This window comes from Dermochelys coriacea, chromosome 20, assembly GCF_009764565.3.
Source record: "Dermochelys coriacea isolate rDerCor1 chromosome 20, rDerCor1.pri.v4, whole genome shotgun sequence".
Classification (NCBI taxonomy): Eukaryota; Metazoa; Chordata; order Testudines; family Dermochelyidae; genus Dermochelys; species Dermochelys coriacea.
The window spans coordinates 3,608,585-3,625,981 of record NC_050087.2 but is presented as its reverse complement, the minus strand read 5'-3'; the positions used below and the strand labels follow the sequence as shown (position 1 = coordinate 3,625,981).

Genomic DNA, 17,397 nt, shown 5'->3' with positions numbered 1-17,397 from the left:
CCAGGCTTCTGAGGGGCCACAGGGGTCAGGAAGGACCCTCCCTGTTCCTGCCCTCCCAGCACCTGGCTGGGGGCAGCGCAGCCTCACCCCTGGCTCTGGCATCGCCCCAAGCATGGATGGCAAAATTCACAAGCCTTAGTCCCTACCCAGACAGCTAGTGGGGGCAGGGCGGGCTCTGCCCCACCCCTTATCTCCTTCCCTTTGCTGGCCTGGCCCGGCCAAGAACCCAGAGCCAGGCTGCTGTCAGTCAATAATTTATTTCTATCCAGACACAGGGAAGGGAAATACACCAGAGTTTACAAAAATAGAGGGTGCAACAGACTCACCTGCAGCCCAGCTGGCAGGGCCCCGCTCCCTGCGCGGCCCAAGGGCAGGATCGGGGCCCTGCCCAGGCTGGAGCACGGAGCGTTATTGCACGCAGCAGGATGACTGGAGGGCAAGGAACCGCATCTCCCGCTTGGGAACCCCTGCCCCTCCAGACCCCCTGCCCGCTTTGGGTAAGGGAGTAGCCACTTCGTCCGGCCTGGCCGGTGCGAGTTCAGAGCACCTCTTTGACCTGTTCTACCGTGGCCCCCCCGCCAGGCAGCAGTGGGGATAACGGATTGCAGACCAGGCCCGGGGAGAGGCCGGCTCTGCTACTACCCACCCACGCCCTGCCCCGGCCTGGGCCTCCCCCCAGCCCCCACCTCCCCGGGCTAGCTGTCAGCTCACGGCCCAAGCCAAGCCAGGGCTGAGGAGGGCTCAGGCCAAGGGCAGAAGCAGCCCCACGTTTAGGGGAAAGCCCAACCCATGGGCAGCAGGTGCCAGGGGAGGAATCCCAGCAGCAGCAACACCATGCCCCCTCCATGGGGCCGCTGGGACCCCAGGCAGGCAAAGCTGAAATCCAGCACTAGCCTTGCCCTGCCGTGTGAATGCTGGTCACACCCCAGCCCGAGGCAAGCGCCCCCTGCTGGAGGAAGGGGCTGTGGCCAGACAGAGGCTGCTGCCGCTGAAATGAATTCGGGGGGGGGCAGGGGGGGCTTATCCTCTCCTGGGAGGGCCCGCCGGCCCCGGGAGCCCAGCATATGGACTCAGAGCGCTCACAGCTGGGGGCAGCGAGCTCCGCGCCCAGTCGCTCTCCTCCAGCACGCAGGGCTGAGGGGCAGGTCCTGGCCCCCGCGGCTCAGAGAGACATGAGCACTGGGGGCCCAGAACCTGGCCCTGGCTCGAACCCAAGCTTCGGCGCCCAATGCGGCTCGTGGCCTCGTGCGGGTGAGGCTGGGGGCAGGCGCCGGGGGAGCCAGCTGCAGCCATGACCCCAGGGGACGTAGTGTGTGGGGAGAGGCTGCAGAGCGAGGGGCTGGGACCCCAATGCAAACTAGTGTTAACAACTCCCCCCACAACCCCAGCTGGGAGATTTCACCTAGGAATAAATTACACCATGGGACAGGCCAAGAGAACTATCTCCCTTCTGGGGGGGGCGGGGCAGGAAAAACCAGTGCAGAGTGCACATGGGGGTAGGCAGGAGAGGGGATCCGCTGCCACTCCAGGCTCAGGGAAAGGCTGGGGGGGGGGGGGGTCACTGTTGCTAGGGAGGAACTTGTCTGCCCCCTCTAAGGCACCAAAGAGTGGAATCTCTTATTGCATATTGCCGGGCCTGGGCGGCCCTGCCCTTTAGACAGGGCTGGTTGCAGACCCCAGCCCTAGAGATGGGCTGAGCTGACAGGGCCCCTCAGCCAGCAGCCCCCCCCGCACCCCAGTCAGAGGATCCATTCCCCTCTCTCCTGCCCGAGACCCCTCCGGCTGGGCGAGTGAGGGCAGATAAAGTTAAGGCACTTGGTTTGCAACCGAGCCCACCCGGCCCCCGGGCTTCTCTTGAGCTCAGATGAGCCCTTCGGCCAGCAAACAGAGGGGGGCACTAAGACCAAGGGATGGGGCGCAGGGGACACCTTTGATCTTCAGCTCCGACAAGATGAGATGGGGGCAGGGGGGAAAGAGGGGGGCCTCTCTGGGCAGGTAACGACTAAGCGAAGATGTTGGTGACAAAGTCCAGGAAGCGCTTGGCGTACTGCTCGGGGTGGACGGTCGAGATCTCCGCGCCGGCCTGCAGGGGGCACAACAGCATCAGCGCCAACCGCCCTGGGGCAGGGCTGGGGACCAGGGAGGAGCCCCGCCAGCCGGGTGCCCCCAGGAGCAGCACCAATCAGACAACATTTCTGGGATGGGGCCCAGTGGCTCTGGGGCATGCGGTGCTGCCCAGATAGAGCCCCGCGCCGGGGAGGCTCCCCGACACCCCAGGGAGACCTTCCAACACTTGCCAGGAGCCAGATGGGCTCACAGGCCCCAGGCATTCCCAGGGAGGATGACCTATTCCTGCTCCCCTGGCCTCCCCCAGGGGCAAAGGGGGGCAGAACCCAGAGCCAGCATGCTGGGCACCTGGGTTTGTGCCCCACGGTTCTGACACCCCCTCCCACGCCTGTTTTTCTGCTGGTCAACAGGCCAGAGGCCAGGCAGCCCGGCTGCGCTTATCGAGGCTGCAGCTGCCACCCTCCCTTCCCCTGCAGTCCCCATGTGGCCAGGAGGCTCCGTCCCACTGCCCCAGATGCAGCACGAGTGGGGACTCACCCCATGCTTGACAGTCTTGGCGGCATGCGCGGCCTTCTTCTTGGCGTCGTACTGCGTGAGGATGTCGATGAGGCCCATGAAGTACACCTCCGGCTGGGGACCGCCTGGGGGAAAGGCCACACCCTGGCTTACCCCGGCTGCCAGAACTTCAATGGACCCCTCTCCACCCCCTGGCAGGGACCCACGAGCTCCCAGACCAGGATCCAGCCTCGGGCGCAGTGGATCTGTGCCCTGCAACTCTCGACAAGCTCCTCGGCCATCACTGTCCCCACCACCTGGCCCCAAGGCTGCTGCAAAGGGCCATGCGACCCACCGGCCACCCAGAGCGCTCCGGGCCAGCACCCATGGCTGGGGCCCCATTTTCGAGGCATTTAGGGAAAATTCATCCTCGAACGCAAGGGCTGGGGGCTCCCATCCTTTGAACACCTTTTGGGCCAGCCAGTGAGGAAGGAACAAAGCTACCCGCCCCCAGAACCCTGCCCTCCTGGCGTGCTGCTGCTATTCCCACTCACCTTCCGCGCTCTTGATGGCGTACACGTCAACATAGGGGTCGAACTCCCCGGGGCCCAGCGGCTTGTAGGAGTTCAGGTAGCCGCCGATCCCCTCGGGGGATGTCCCGTAGGAGCCCACAGCCATGACGTCTTCCCCCTCCTCTTCCTCCTCCTTCAGATCCTCATCCTCCTCCTGCTCGGCCCGGAGCACATCATGGATGCCCAGCAGCAGGCTGTAATCCATGATCTTCAGCTGGACCAGGAACTAGGGGCGCAGCAGGCAGGGGGTGAACCGGGGCAGCAGGGACAGGCTCCATTCCCACCCAGGGGGCTCCTTAGAAGCTGCCGCTGCTCCCACTCAGGCCAAGTTACCTAGTGGTTAGAGCAGGGCCCAGGGCCTTGCCTTGGTCCGCTCTAAGGGGCTGTTCCCCTGCCCCGATCTGCAGGGCACGGAGAGCCCCGACCGCATAGGGCTGCACCACACTCCAGGAAGAGGTGCTAGACGTGGCCCATGATGCAGTTCTCCAGCGCCGTTGGGTTGCAGGGACATGTGGGAACCCCTTTCCACAGCTGAGAATGCCAGTAGAGCCACGAGGAACCAGCAGTGCCAGGCCCTCAGTGCCAGCCAGTGCCAACAGTCTGTGACCCTGACAAGGCAGCCCTGCTGTTTCTCCTTTGTGCGGCTCTCACTGTAACGTATTGCCTGGCACAGGCAGGGCTGCTGGGCACCCGGGCACCGAGCCTCCCAAGGCAGTGCCCTTCTTTCCCACGGCTGAGACTCCACCGATTCTTCTGCCCAGGTTTCAGTCCCTGCCAGCAGTGGCAGCGTGCCCCAAGGGGTCTGGCAGAGCCCCCAAGCTGGTTTTGGTGGATAGACAAACCGTGCTCAACAGGCTGCCCCGTGCGGGTCTGGGCCGATCGTCTCGGGGAGGACTAGCTTTTTTGGGAAGGCGAGATGCCCCCAAGCACCCTCCTGCAGGTGGTGCCCACAACCGATCCCAGCCGCCTTCCCAAGGTGAGATGGGACAGCTGCCACCTCAGCGTGTAGGTCAGACATGCCCGCGCCCGCCCCACCAGGCAGCATGCCCTACCTCCACATCCCTCTTCAGCTTCTCCATGAAGTCACCCTTCTGCCCCTCATCCACATACACCTTCTGGCTCATGTGCAGAAAGTCCATGTCCTTCAGCGTGGGCAGCTCCTTGACCTGGAAGGAACCAGACACGGTCAGTGGTCCGGGGGGTGGAGGGGGGGAGCCTCACACATGCAGGGCCACGCACCGAGGGACAGCCTGCAAAGCAGCCCAGCTCACAGAGTCGCATTGGACCCAGTGAAACCCCCTCACTACCCACAGCCCCTCTAACAAGAGACCCCATCAGACTAGGGGCTGCCCCTCCTGGGACAGTTCAGGGGCAGATGCCCATGGGGTGACAGGGCCGCAGGTAATGCAGTGCCCCTCCCCACCTCCTCTGCAATGGTCCAAAATTGAGGATCCACCTGCACCACCTGGCGAAACCCAAGGGAAATGCCCCATTTAACCCCCCAGCCCCCGCCTCAAAGTGCCATGCAGAACTTCCCCTCCCGCCCCCCCGCTGGGTAGCCCAGGATGCCTGCCCCACAGGGCCCTGCCTGAGAATCTGTTTATTCCCCACCCGCTGCCCCAGGAATTCTGCAGCCAGCGGACGCGGGGCCAGGGACATGGCACCCGAGCCCAAAGGCAGGAGGAGCTGGTGACAGGAGCCCGGCTGTGAGGAAGCCTCTCTCCCCAGAGGCAAGACTCAACAGGAGCCGGCGGCTGGCTCCCAACAGAGCACCAGAGCCTCTCATCCTGGCAGGATTCCCCCGGCAGCTGAGCGAGGGTTCCAATCCCATCAACCCTCCCTCGCCATCATCTCGCAGCCCTCAAATCTCGTTAACTGGATGCTGACGCCACCCCGGGCTTTAGGGCAGGGGAGGCCACTAACAAGATCAGGATTATCCGGCTAACTCAGGTCATTCCCCGCCCCAGCCCCCAAACAGGGCAAGGCAGCTGGGCAGGAGAACCCCAGCTGCATCTCGCCCTGGCTCGTGGAGAGCTGCAATCGGTTAGTTAATCACAGGCCCCAGCCAGCCAGAGCGAGCCTCTGGCCAGGGCTGGCATCAGCTCGTCCCCACTCCTGCCCACGAACTGGCCTTGCTGCCCCTTCACATCAGTCCCCCCCAGAGCAAGCCGCAGCTGGAGCGTGCTGGCAAGGTGACTCCAGGGCCCGCAGAGCTCCACACGGAGTCCACCGAGGCCTGTGCTGGGGGACAGGGCTGCTGCCCTGGACACCCCCTCCCCAGAGGGCAGGGCGCAGAGGGGTGGCCGGGCAGGGCTGAGAACCGCTCCCCCTGCCCGGTGCTTTGGGCCAGGATTTAACAACGGCCAATTCCTCGCCAGCTCGAGCTGCCTTTCGAAGAGGGCTGGGCCACTCCCCGGCATGCTCTATCTGGCCAGGGGATACCAGCTTGAGCTCAGCCTGGTTCCCCGCACAGCCAAGGGCGCCCCATGAAACTCACCTGCTGGCCCATCCCAGCAGAGGCACCACGTCGGAGATCAGAGGCAGAGGCCCATCCTACGCTCCACCTCCCTTGGGTGGGGGGGGGGATTAGACAGCAGCTCCCCTCCCCCCACACCTAGGGGACAGAACCCGGCTCTTCCCATGGAGTCAGCAGGGCCCGGTTAACGTCCATTCAGCAGCAAGATCCCTCTAAGCTGGGCACAGGGCACTCCATAGCTTCCTGCTGCCCAGCCCAGGGATCCCAGAGAACAAACCCGAGTCCCTTCCCTATCCGGAAGCACAGGGCTGCATCCCCGATAGCTGTCACCCCCTTCACTTCACTGCTCACCCCGGCTCCCACTCGGCCTGGGGCAGCCCAGCCAGGAGGCGGCTGTGTGCCCAGCGGGGCCAAGCAGCGAAGTGGATCCCAGAAGGCTGGAGTCCCAGGGTAGTCGACCCACGGACCCAACCTCCAGGCATGGAAACCGGGCAGCTTCGCCCCGGTTCTGCCCCAGGGGGTAGGCGCGGCAGGGCCCGGATACCGAGCCAGCCCTCGAGGAGGGGCGCAGTTCTCAGGTGCTTTGAGGAGCATCTGCAGAAAGGGAAGCAAGGCTCCCCTCCCACGGCTGCAGCCAGAGGACCCTCCCCGACTGACACGGGAGCCGCCAGCCAGGCCTACCGGAGCAGCCTCCAACAGGGTCACCCCCCGGCCCACCCATCCCACTGGGGGGCAGCGTTGCTTGTCAGTCGGGGGCTCAGGCCCCCTGCTTGCTGTCCTGGAGACCAGGCACTGTCGCCCACCAGAACAAGCTAGGTACCAAGGAAGCGAATTTCGGAGTGGAGAGATCTATGGGTTAGAGACCCCTCCACACACACACCCTCAGCTACCTTCTCCTTGTCGCTGGCTTCTCGGGACACCAGGGAGCCCTGCAAGAGAGGTACCCGCCGATTAGTCACAAGCCCCACCCCGGCCACAGGAGGAGGAGGGGTCAGGTTCACACAGGAGTCCGCGGGGAGAGGCACAGAGCAGGTGGCTGCAAGAAGCCACAGCAAGCAGGAGAAGATGGCTGAGATTTAGAGGACTGTCACCTAATTATTACGGATGGGAGCCAAGTGGCTAAATGCCCCCACTGCCCTGAGCCCCCGGGCTAGTCCAAGGGCCTCCCAGCCGCTTGGCTATGGGATCCGTCCAGGCAACTGGCCCAAGTTCCACACAGCTGCTGCTGACGAAGGGCTGCTCTCCAGCACTGGGATCATGCTGGGGTGGGGAGGGCATGAATAGGTCCAGGGTGGGTTGCAACCACCTGCCCTTTGTGGGGAAATGGGGCCCCTAAACTAGGTTGCCACATGGTGTCCCGGTATGGAAACCGACGAGAGCCACAGCTCCAATGGGGGCCTGTCCTGGGGCTTCAGACAGACGCTACACAGCCCCGGCTGGCCTGACCCTGATCCCCACCAGCCTGTGGGAGCCGTCTGGGGTCCGGAGGTGTGAGAGAAGCTCCTCGGCCAGGGAAGACCCAGCAGGGGCAATGGGAAGGAGGGTCTCTATCGAACTGCTGCTGAAAGCGGGGTTCAGGGCAGAGACCAATCAGGTGCAGCCGGGGCAATCAACTCCTCGGGGAGCAATGCTCTGGGCCAACCCTGGCGACACAACTTCACAGAAGAGAACAGACAGCGGGGTCCCCCCAACAGACTAGACGGGCTGATAGTATGATCAGCAGCCCCGTGTCTCTCAGGGACAGTGGGTGCCCTGGGAGCCTGGCTCAGGTGAACGCTCCTGCCCTGCCCGCTGGCTCCATTACCTTCAGGTCGTACTTCCTGTGCACAGCAAGCCGGTGGCTGAACACATTCCTCATGATCAGCATGTAGGTCTCCTCGCTGTCCACGCTGAGCCGGTACATCCCCAGGAACTGGGGCAGCAGGGTGATCCCGTGACACTTCACCACATACTGCAAGGAGACGGGGCCACGTCAGACCAGCAGGGGCCAGGGCAGAGAGCAAGGCACCAGCTGGTCGTGCCTTGGGAGACCCCAGCCAGAAGAGGGGGGCAGTGACATGCCCTAGTGACCGCAGGGCTGGGATTCGAACTTGGGTCTTTTCCTCCTAGCAACAGGCAGGTTTGTTCTGGCACCCCCTGGTGCTGAGGCTGGGACACCTCAGGGCCTCTCCCCGCCCCCTGGCCCGCCGTACCTGGTGGTAGTGCGAAAGGAGGCTGTGTACGTCGGCCACGTCTTCGCTGGAGATCTCCTTGATCACCAGTGTCCGGTCGTAGGAGATGAGGAAACGCCGGTCGCTCCCCTCTCCTTCGTAGTGGGGCGGGCTGCGCGTCAGGGAGACCTGAGGGGGGGAGCAGGCGTGAGAACCACGCCTGGCACTGACCCCGGGGCACACCACCCTCTAATGGGGCACATGGTGAGTTTCAGGGGTATCTGCTATTGACGGCCTGCCTTGCCAAGGCATCCCAGTGAGGGGCGCCTCCCCAGCGATATCAGAGAATTGGCCAGGGCTGCAACAATGCTGCTGTGGCCAAGCCCAGCTCAGCTGGTCCCAACCCATCCCGGCGAAGAGGGGGGCGTTCCAAGGAAAGCTTTAAGGGGCGCAGGGTAGCTGCCTGGGTCTGTGTACGTCCCGCTCTATGCACAGAGGGCCCTGGAACGGGAGGCCCAGGACACACCTCCCCCCCCCACCCCAGACATGATCGGTATTGAGGGAACGTGCTACCCACCTGGTAGTCCTGGTCATCAATCCCGAAGCGCTCGCGGAGGTTGCGGAAGACCTGTGGGCAGTACTCCTTGAACTTGAAGTGACTGGGCAGGTTCTCCCTGGAGGGGCAAAGGAGAGGTGGGGGGGGGGGGGGGTCAGTGTTTAGAACCAGAGGGACCAGCTGGCTCCAGGAAGGGACCAGGAGCCTGGCACAGTCACAGCCGTAACCGTGTGATTCAGTCCAATACCGCCCAGCCCATGGGCACCTTAACCCACCTCTGGCATCGGGGACCCTCCTGGCTGGCAGTCAAAGCAGAAGGCAGAAGTTGAAGGACACTAGACAGAGCCAGGGATCACCCCGCAGGTGGGGATGCTGGCAGGGGTTCAACAAGCAGGTGCAAGAAGGCCAGGGGGTGCTCTCCTGGGACACAGGGACTCTGAAGAAGATTCCGGGGGGGGTGAAGGGGGCCTGCCGGATAATCAGCTGAGCACAAGCTCCCAGTGCCATCCTGTGGCCAATCTAGTGCCATCCCAGGACACAGGGGAATCTGGAGTTGGAGCGGACAGTGGAGAGGTTATTTTACCTCAATATTTGGCACTGGGCTGACCACTGCTGGAATCCTGCGTCCCATTCTGGATGTTGCTACATAACTTGGAAAGGGTTCAGAGAAGAGCCCCAAGAATGGTTACAGGATCAGAAACCTGCCTTATAAGGACAGACTGAGTGCCTTAGATTAACAAATCAAAGGTTAAGTGAAGAGACGGTTAACGTTAGAACAACCACACTGGGTCAGATGAAAGGTCCATCTAGCCCAGTATCCTGTCTACCGACAGCAGCCAGCACCAGATACTTCAGAGGGCATGAACAGAACAGGGCAATTTATCGAGTGATCCATTGCCTGTCGGCCAGTCCCAGATTTAGGGACACTCATGGGATCGCACCCCAGGCCATCTTGGCTAATAGCCATCGCTGGACCTGTCCTCCGTGAACTTTGCTAATTCTTTTTTGAACCCAGTTCTGGTTTTGGCATTCACAAGATCCTCCGGCAATGTGCACTACAGGTTGACTGTGCATTGGGTGAAGAACTACTTCCTTGTTTGTTTTAAACCTGCTGCCTATTGATTTCATTTGCTGACCCCTGGTTCTTGGGTCATGTGAAGAGGTAAACACCACTTCTTATGCTCAAATAAATTTGTTAGTCTCTAAGGTGCCACAAGTCCTCCTATTCTTTTTGTGGATACACCGCTGCTATTCTGAAACACTCCCTTAGTCACTTTCTCTACCCATCATGAATTCATAGACCTCTAGCATATCCCACCTCAGTCGTCTCTTTTCTAAGAGAAACAGTCCCTGACTTTTTAATCTCTCCTCACATGGAAGCTGCTCCATCCCCCTAATCATTTTTGTTGCCCTTTGTGACAAAGTGGGACTGTTCTTAATGTTTCCTCTGAATACTGTAGGGGTGCCTCAGTTTCCCCTAGGCATTTCTTAAGTCTCTAGGTGGTGGGATAAGGGGGTGTGATTGTTGCAGAGCAAAGGGCCAGGGTACGTAAATGGCGACACTGTTTCCTGGCAACTGATGGCCTGGGCCCTTCCCCCCTGGAAGGTGAGAGCTAAAGGGTGGGAGAACAAAGGAATCCGGTGCCCTCCGGGCCCGGGAAAGGGACAAAGCTCAGAGGAGGAGGAGGTGGAGGGGGACCAGTTGGGGCTGGCTGGGGACATGGAGTGAAGTGCAGACGGGATTGTCTGGCTCACTGCCCCACAAAATGGACACGGCTGAGGGGTCCCGTTCTCTGAACCTACAACCTCTGTTTTAGACCATGTTCCTGTCATCTAATAAACCTCTGTTTTACTGGCTGCCTAAGAGTCCCGTCTGACTGCGGAGTTGGGGCGCAGGACCCTCTGGCTTCCCCAGGACCCCGCCTGGCTGTGGGAAGTGCAGGGAGGGGCAGAGGATGCTGAATGCTCCGAGGTCAGACCCAGGAAGGTGGAAGTTGTGTGAGCTATGTCCTGAAGACAGGATGCTCACAGAAAGGAGACTTCCCCAGAGTCCTGAAAAAAGCAAAGGAGTACTTGTGGCACCTTAGAGACTAACAAAGAGACTAACAGAGTCCTGAGTGGCTTCTAAGGGAGCAATTCCAGAGCATCGCCCGGGGACTCTGTGACACCCTTCTCTGTCCTTTTCCCAATTCTTTGGAAAAATACATTGTTTCTGAGACAGAGCGATGATATCTGTGCACAGCATTCAAAGGCTGGGCGTACCATGGATTTCTATAGTGGTGTAAGGATATTTTCTGTCTGATTATCTCTCCCTTTCGAGGGGCTCCTAACTCTGTCTGCTTTTTGATGGCCGCGGCGCGGCCCACAGAGCAGCCCACAGAGCGGGTGTTTTCAGAGAACTTGATCTCAGTCTGTAAGTATCTACATGGGGTGCAAAGATCTAACAGGCTCTTCCACCAAGCGGAGAAAGGCAGAGCGAGAGCCAGCGGCCGGAAGCTGAAGCTAGACAACGTCAGATGGGAAAGAAGGTGAACGTTTACCAGGGAGGGGAATTAGCCCATAGTGGAGCCTCCATCACGGACTGTTTTTAACTCCTGACGGGCTGTGTGTCCAAACGACCGGCTGTAGGATTTAGCTCGGGGCAATTCTTGACTAAGTGGTCACAATGGAGCAACGTGCCCCACCTGCCCTGCCCCTGCTGTCAGAGAAAGGGACTCACGTCCCATTCAGCAACAAGCCAGAGCTTCAGGAGCCAACTCCTTGCCAGAATGGCAGTGTTGTCCCCAGCTGCCCTGCTCCGGGCAAGCGAGACCCACGTGGGGGCTTTCAGGTCAGGCCTGCTGTTTAGTCTTCGCCTGAGCCCAGGTACAGGCTGGTTAAGGCTGGCAGGCGGGAGGCAGCAGGGGAAGGGCACTGGCACAGCCCAAGCTCTGGGCGAGGGCGACAGCTCCCTAACTCCAGGGCAGGGTGCGAGGCCCAGAAGGGGCTGGGGAAACAGCGGCTAACGTCGAGCACAGCAAGTGAGACAGCAATGCAAGGGGCTGCCAGCTTGAGGGCACCAGAGGCTGTGCCCAGAGTAGGGAGACTCGGTGGCAGCGGGCTGCTCCTGGGCAAAGCAGAAGACACGAAGGTCGTAGAGGCTCATCAGGGGCTGGCTAGAACCAGCCCGTATCAATGGAGGGTTTGGAAAGACAACGGACGCCTCAGGGAATGAACTATGACACCAATCGGGACACAACGGGGTAGGATCAGAACTGGCCTTTCCGGGACACCAAGCTCTGACCTGGGACTGGCGGAGAGCAAGCCAAGACGGGATCTGCAGCAGCTTGGCTGGGCAGAGCCTTGGTGCTGCCAGTTGGAGATCTCTTACCCTTTGCTTCACTCTGCTCCCCCCAGGGCTTCCCAGGCTGGGCTCCAGCTGCCTAATAAACCCTGCTCAGGTTTGAAAATGGCTGCCTGGCGGCAGTGCGGGGAAAGTCTCTGATCACAAGCCAATCTCAGGAGCTGAGGCAGCCCTTGAGGAAGAGTGAGACCTGCTGGGGAGCAAGTGAGGGGCCTGGCTCACTGAGGGGTTCCTCCAAGGAACTGTTTAAAAACCGCGGCATAGCATGGATCCCGTGGCCCCCCCGACACTCCTGCAGCCGGCTGAACCAGGGTGGAAATTTGGGGAACCCAAACAAAGCTGCCCAAACCGGAGGCACATCAGTCCTTGCGAGAAGAGCCCGGAGAGCTTTCATAAGCTCTAAGAAAAAGGAGTACTTGTGGCACCTTAGAGACTAACAAATTTATCTGAGCGTAAGTGTAGCTCACGAAAGCTTATGCTCAGATAAATTTGTTAGTCTCTAAGGTGCCACAAGTCCTCCTTTTCTTTTTGCAAATACAGACTAACACGGTTGCTACTCTGAAACCGTTCATAAGCTCTAGCAGGCATGGAGCTGACTCTAAATCCTGCAGGTGACGCCGGGAGGGAAGCAACTAACAGGGGTGCTGGGCTCAGCACAGAAGCAATCAGAGAGATGCAGGACCCCGAAAGGTCATCAAGCCCAGTTCCCCGCACAGAGGCAGGATTCGATCACCCAGGAGAATGTCAACCCTGCTTTCTCCTGAGCTAGTCAGTCTGATCCCCCGTGCACTGTGGGGGTAATGTACCAGATCCAACCACAGCTATTTCGATACCAGCCAGCGAGCTGTGCACACGCACATGCCCCCCCCCAAGCACACAGACTCCATGGGGGCAGCAGCCTCCTGCAGTGACTCACCTGTTGAAGAGATGATTGTTCACTTTGATTTTAGAGTTGGCTTTAAAGTCGTCGGGTAGCAGCATCACCGGCAGGGGAACCTGGCTGAGCTCATTGATCTGGCAACACAACACAGAACAAGTGGGTTACTCCCTACCTTGTGTGCAGGTTTTAAGTTTCAGAAGGTGGTGTGCAAACCCCAGGGGCACTCAGACCTGCTGCTGGGTACCCTGCCAACCTCATCCAGGCGCACAGAAACGGGAAGAGCCAACGCCCCACGGGACAGCTTCCATTCCCGCTAACGGCGTGGGGTGGGGGGCTAGGACAGTGTTCCCAGAAAGTCCCTGCAGAGTTGAGACAACTCAGCCACCCAGAGCCAGCTGGGATGGCCAAAAAAACCCAGCTCAGGGCCTGTCAGAAGGCTGCTTGGCAGTGTCCAGAACACGTTGGTAGACAGATGCCAGGGAAGAATTTGAGCTCCCCTCCCTGAGCTATTCCAAATGAACTGGACAGCAAGCGCCAGGCAACCTGTGGACCCCCCCCCCACTGGATGGCGTAATATACAGCCAGGCCATTGGAATGGGACGACAGGAGCCAAGGGGAACAGCGTAAGGGGCTATAAAGAGCTAATTCAGGCAGCAAGCACCCCGTCAGTTGGCGTTCCAGGGAGCTCTGGGAACAGCCTGTGGATTAACACGGAGGGGCTCACCCATTGCTCAGGCATGGTGGTGTCAAGCACAGCAGAGGAAAGCAGCAGCTGGGACAAGCCAGGCTCTGGCCTGTAGCCGCTCAGACTCCACCCCAACCCCAGGTGCAGGGAGCAGAGACCACTCAAGCCTGTGGGAGGGCGTGCGTGTGGTGGGAGCTCCCGTTTTAGCTGGCTGCAGCGAGCCCAACACAAGGGGAGGCTGCAGCAGGAGACGCCGTGGCCACCGAATTCTGGGACGGGGCTGTCGCCGCCGCGCCCAGCTTTACCCTACAGACTCCATGCAGACAGTCCCCAAAGCTGCACAGCGAGGTTTTGGGGCTCTGCCATCAGCAGCTAGAAGGCAACCAAGCTCCAGCAGAGTCACTGGGGGGCCACATGGGTAGCGCACCAGATCTCAGAGACCCCCCATTCGTATCCCAGCTCTACCATCTTGGTCAAGGTCCCATTCCTGCCCTGTGCCTCGGTTTCCCCTAAATGGTACTTCCCTCTCTGAGAGGTACCTGCAAGCCAGGGATGAAGGACACTATAAGAGTTACTAATGGCCAGCTGAGCCCCATTAAGAGCTCACGGACCCGCTCCTAAGAGGGGAACCATCCATCACAAGGGGCCAAGCCGCAGTCATCAAAATAAACCTGCCCTCGACACGAAGAGCCCCAGCATTGAGACACAAAGCAGGGTCCAGGCAGTTTAACAGAACACTGCAAGTCCATGCACGCGGGAACCCACAGGAGAGAACGCTTGAACTCCACGAGCAGCCAGACGCTCGAGAGATCTTAGCTCCACCAGTTCGAAAACTTGCTCCGTTTTTTACTCAGCCACGTGATCTTTTTAAGCCATGGCACAAATGAAACACCAAACAACAGGGAGCCAATGAAGCAAAGGCACCACCCGGGACTACCAGCCAGGAAGGCAGCAGCTGGTCAGGCTAGGGTTAAGGGACCACCACACTCCATGCTACAAGGCCCACATACCATCAGCCTGCTACACTGTGAAGTCCAGGTTGTACTGGGGCTGGTTAAGCAGGACACAGAGCTCTGGCATTCTAGGGGGCTGGACTGGAGTGTCACTTACAGCCCCTGAAATCAAAAGGCAGGTCCCTTGGCTTCTGGTCTCAGCCGGTGGCTAGGGGATGGCCCTGGTACGGCGCACCCAAGAAGAGTGTGGGTTGAGACACTGATCCCACAGTGCAGATGCCTGCTCCAGGTCCCACATGGCATCGTGGAGCTGGGACATCCTCTCCTTTTCAGCTTGCCACTATGAGAGGATGCTGCGCCCTGGACGCAGGTCACAAAGTGCTTTTTGCATTCGGGATCTCACTAGCTCTTGCCTACCAGGATCGTGCAGGAGGACCAGTCACCATCAGGCAGGGGGGCTTAGGCACTCAGATGCCAGAGCGCAGTACACATGCCTCGAAAGGCACGGGCCACCCCTTCCAAGCCCCCCAGGGCTCCCTCGAAGGGGGCCTGAGCAGAGGACTGTGATGCCAGAAGTGCCTAGGAGCCTCGCTTTCCCTATCTACAGACTGGAATAATTCTGCCCTCATTCCCAGGGAGTTGCCCTGATTTGTGCTGTGACCTGGTTACCAAGCTCCACGGCTCTAGCCCTAGAGATCAGGACTATTTAAGGACCACAGTTGCCAGGAGCTGTGGGGGCACAAACTGGTGTTCAGCAGTAAACCCCACAAACTTCACCCCCACACCCAAGGGGTCAGACCTACCTAACTCCAGCAGAACTGGGACTCTACCCCCGCCCCCCCCCCCCGTCAGACCCATTGCCTCAGCTGAAGGCTGGAGAAAGGGGCAGCTTCAGCAGAATTCACATTGTGACTCACGCTGGGGTGGGGGGAAGCAGAGGGAGAGGAGATGCCCAGCCCAGGTACTAATGAGAATAGCGTGGGGTGTCTCACCTGGTGGGGGATACCCCAGCTCAGAGGGACAGCGAGGTCCTAGGCTGGAGGGAGTCAGTGGGCCCTGGGCTGGGGACAGTGCGGAGCGTGTGCTGGTCTCACCTGGTGCTGGACGCCACAACTCGCTCCCAGGAGGCAGTGAGGCCGGGGAGAATCACAGGCTCTCGGACTGGGGGGAGGCACGGGGGGTGTCCCGGGGCACAGTGGGAGGGAGGTGTCCTGGGGGCCCTGCCCTCATCCAGGGCTGGGCACCCCAGCCCAAGGGTGGCAGTGACATCTAAGGGGCTCAGGGTCAGAGGGTCCCAGGCCAAGATCAGGGGGGCCCCAGAGGATAATGGGGGGCGGGATCGGGGAGGCCCCGGGGGGCAGTGGGGGGCCCGGATCGGGGGAGGCCCGGGGGAGCAGTGGGGGGCCCGGATCGGGGGAGGCCCGGGGGAGCAGTGGGGGGCCCGGATCGGGGGAGGCCCGGGGGGGCAGTGGGGGGCCCGGATCGGGGGAGGCCCGGGGGGGCAGTGGGGGGCCGGGCCCCGCCCTCACCTGGTGCTGGACGCCCCAGCCCAACACGCCCAGCAGCGGGTCCGCCGCCCGCGGCACCTTGACGCGCTGGGGCACGAAGCGCTTCCGCTTGGTCTTGGTGCGCGGCGCGGCGGGCCCGGCGGCGGCGGCGGCGGCCATGTCCCTGCTCGGCCCGCGCGGCCGCGCTTCCGCCTTCTGCCCCCGGCGCCGGAAGCCGGGCCCAGCTGACTCCCCCGTCACGTGACGGGGGCAGGCCCCGGACAGCTTTGCGCGTGCGCCGTGCGCGGGGGGGAGGTAGAAGGGGCAAAGGTCACGAGCCTGCGCAGTCCGGCTTCTAGGGGCTGTGACCCCATCTGGGGGCAGAGGACAAAGGTCAGTCTGGAACACGTGCGAAGCGTGGGTCAGGCTCTGGCCTGCCCTTGGGGGGGAGCCAGGGCAGGCCGGGGGGCTGGACAGGGCAGGGCAGTGGCCGGGGCACAGGGGGCCAGGGCAGGCCGGGGGGCTGGGCAGGGCAGGGCAGTGGCCGGGGCACAGGGGGCCAGGGCAGGCTGGGGGGCTGGGCAGGGCAGGGCAGTGGCCGGGGAATAGGGGGCCAGTGCAGGCCGGGGGGCTGGACAGGGCAGGGCAGTGGCCGGGGCACAGGGGGCCAGGGCAGGCTGGGGGGCTGGGCAGGGCAGGGCAGTGGCCGGGGAATAGGGGGCCAGGGCAGGCCGGGGGGCTGGGCAGGGCAGGGCAGTGGCCGGGGCACAGGGGGCCAGGGCAGGCCGGGGGGCTGGGCAGGGCAGGGCAGTGGCCGGGGCACAGGGGGCCAGGGCAGGCCGGGGGGCTGGACAGGGCAGGGCAGGGCAGTGGCCGGGGCACAGGGGGCCAGGGCAGGCTGGGGGGCTGGGCAGGGCAGGGCAGTGGGGCTGGGGCTCGGCCCAGGGGGCCAGGGCAGGCCGGGGAGCTGGGTGGGGACGGGGCTAGGGCAGGCCGGGGGGGAGGGCAGGGCAGTGGCCGGGGAACAGGGGGCCAGGGCAGTGGCTGGGGAACAGGGGGCCAGGGCAGGCGGGGGGGCAGGGCTGGGCAGGGTAGTAGGCCGGGCCGGGCCGGGGTGCACAGAATGAGCCGGGCTGGGGGAGCGTCGCTGTAGAGCGGGATCTGGGCCCATTCAAACAACCCGTGTTTTCATCCAGCCACATGCAGGGTGTTCGCTGGGGGCGAGGCCCGCCGGCCAGACCTACAGAATGGGGGGGGCCAGGGAGATCTTGGACAGCAGCATCTCCGCAAAGGATCGCGGGGTCACACTGGACACATGACTTCCCCCGGCTCTCGGGGCGATGTGGCGGCAGAAAGAGCCAGTCGGCAGCTTTATCTCTGTCTGCGGCTTCGGGGAGAGCGATCGCCGCTGGAGACTGTGGCCAGATCTGGGGTCCCCGTTTTAAAAAGGCTGTTGGATAGTTGTCAAGCATGCAGAATAGAGCCACAAAACTGATTTGCAGGCTGGAGAAAATGCAGAGACTCTGAGAGCTCAGTCCCTTTCACTTATCAGAAAGGAGATTGAGTGGGGACCAGATTAGAGCATCTAAGTATCTTCACAGGGAGAAAACCCCAGGTCCTGCAGGGCTCTTTGCCCTAGCAGAGAAAGGCAGGATAAGAACCGATGGTTGGAAACTGAAGCCAGAGAAAATCACATAAAAATGACACGTTTAACTGGATGGGTGTTTAACAAT

At 61.6% G+C, this 17,397-nt stretch overlaps 1 protein-coding gene and 1 long non-coding RNA gene across 3 annotated transcripts; one reads left to right on the top strand and one right to left on the bottom strand.

The window, feature by feature from the left end:
- Window positions 1–1,026: 1,026 nt before the first annotated feature.
- On the bottom strand, window positions 1,027–15,889 carry PIP4K2C (phosphatidylinositol-5-phosphate 4-kinase type 2 gamma). Of its 2 annotated transcripts, none has more exons than XM_038379238.2 (10): window positions 15,707–15,889; window positions 12,576–12,673; window positions 8,338–8,434; window positions 7,803–7,949; window positions 7,415–7,561; window positions 6,501–6,539; window positions 4,187–4,300; window positions 3,117–3,360; window positions 2,605–2,708; window positions 1,027–2,083 (listed from the first exon to the last, which is right to left on the bottom strand). In XM_038379238.2, exons 1-10 carry the CDS (start codon window positions 15,842–15,844, stop codon window positions 2,003–2,005), a joined length of 1,209 nt encoding a protein of 402 aa, XP_038235166.1. In that variant the 5' UTR covers window positions 15,845–15,889; the 3' UTR covers window positions 1,027–2,002. The 2 variants fall into 2 exon arrangements, with proteins under 2 accessions (XP_038235166.1, XP_043362513.1); XM_043506578.1 differs by lacking the exon at window positions 15,707–15,889 and adding an exon at window positions 14,235–14,261.
- Window positions 15,890–15,938: 49 nt separating this feature from the next.
- Window positions 15,939–17,377, top strand: LOC119845982. The gene is made up of 2 exons (XR_005289743.1): window positions 15,939–16,057; window positions 16,861–17,377. It is a non-coding gene; the product is annotated as an uncharacterized LOC119845982 (long non-coding RNA).
- The last annotated feature ends 20 nt before the right edge of the window (window positions 17,378–17,397 follow it).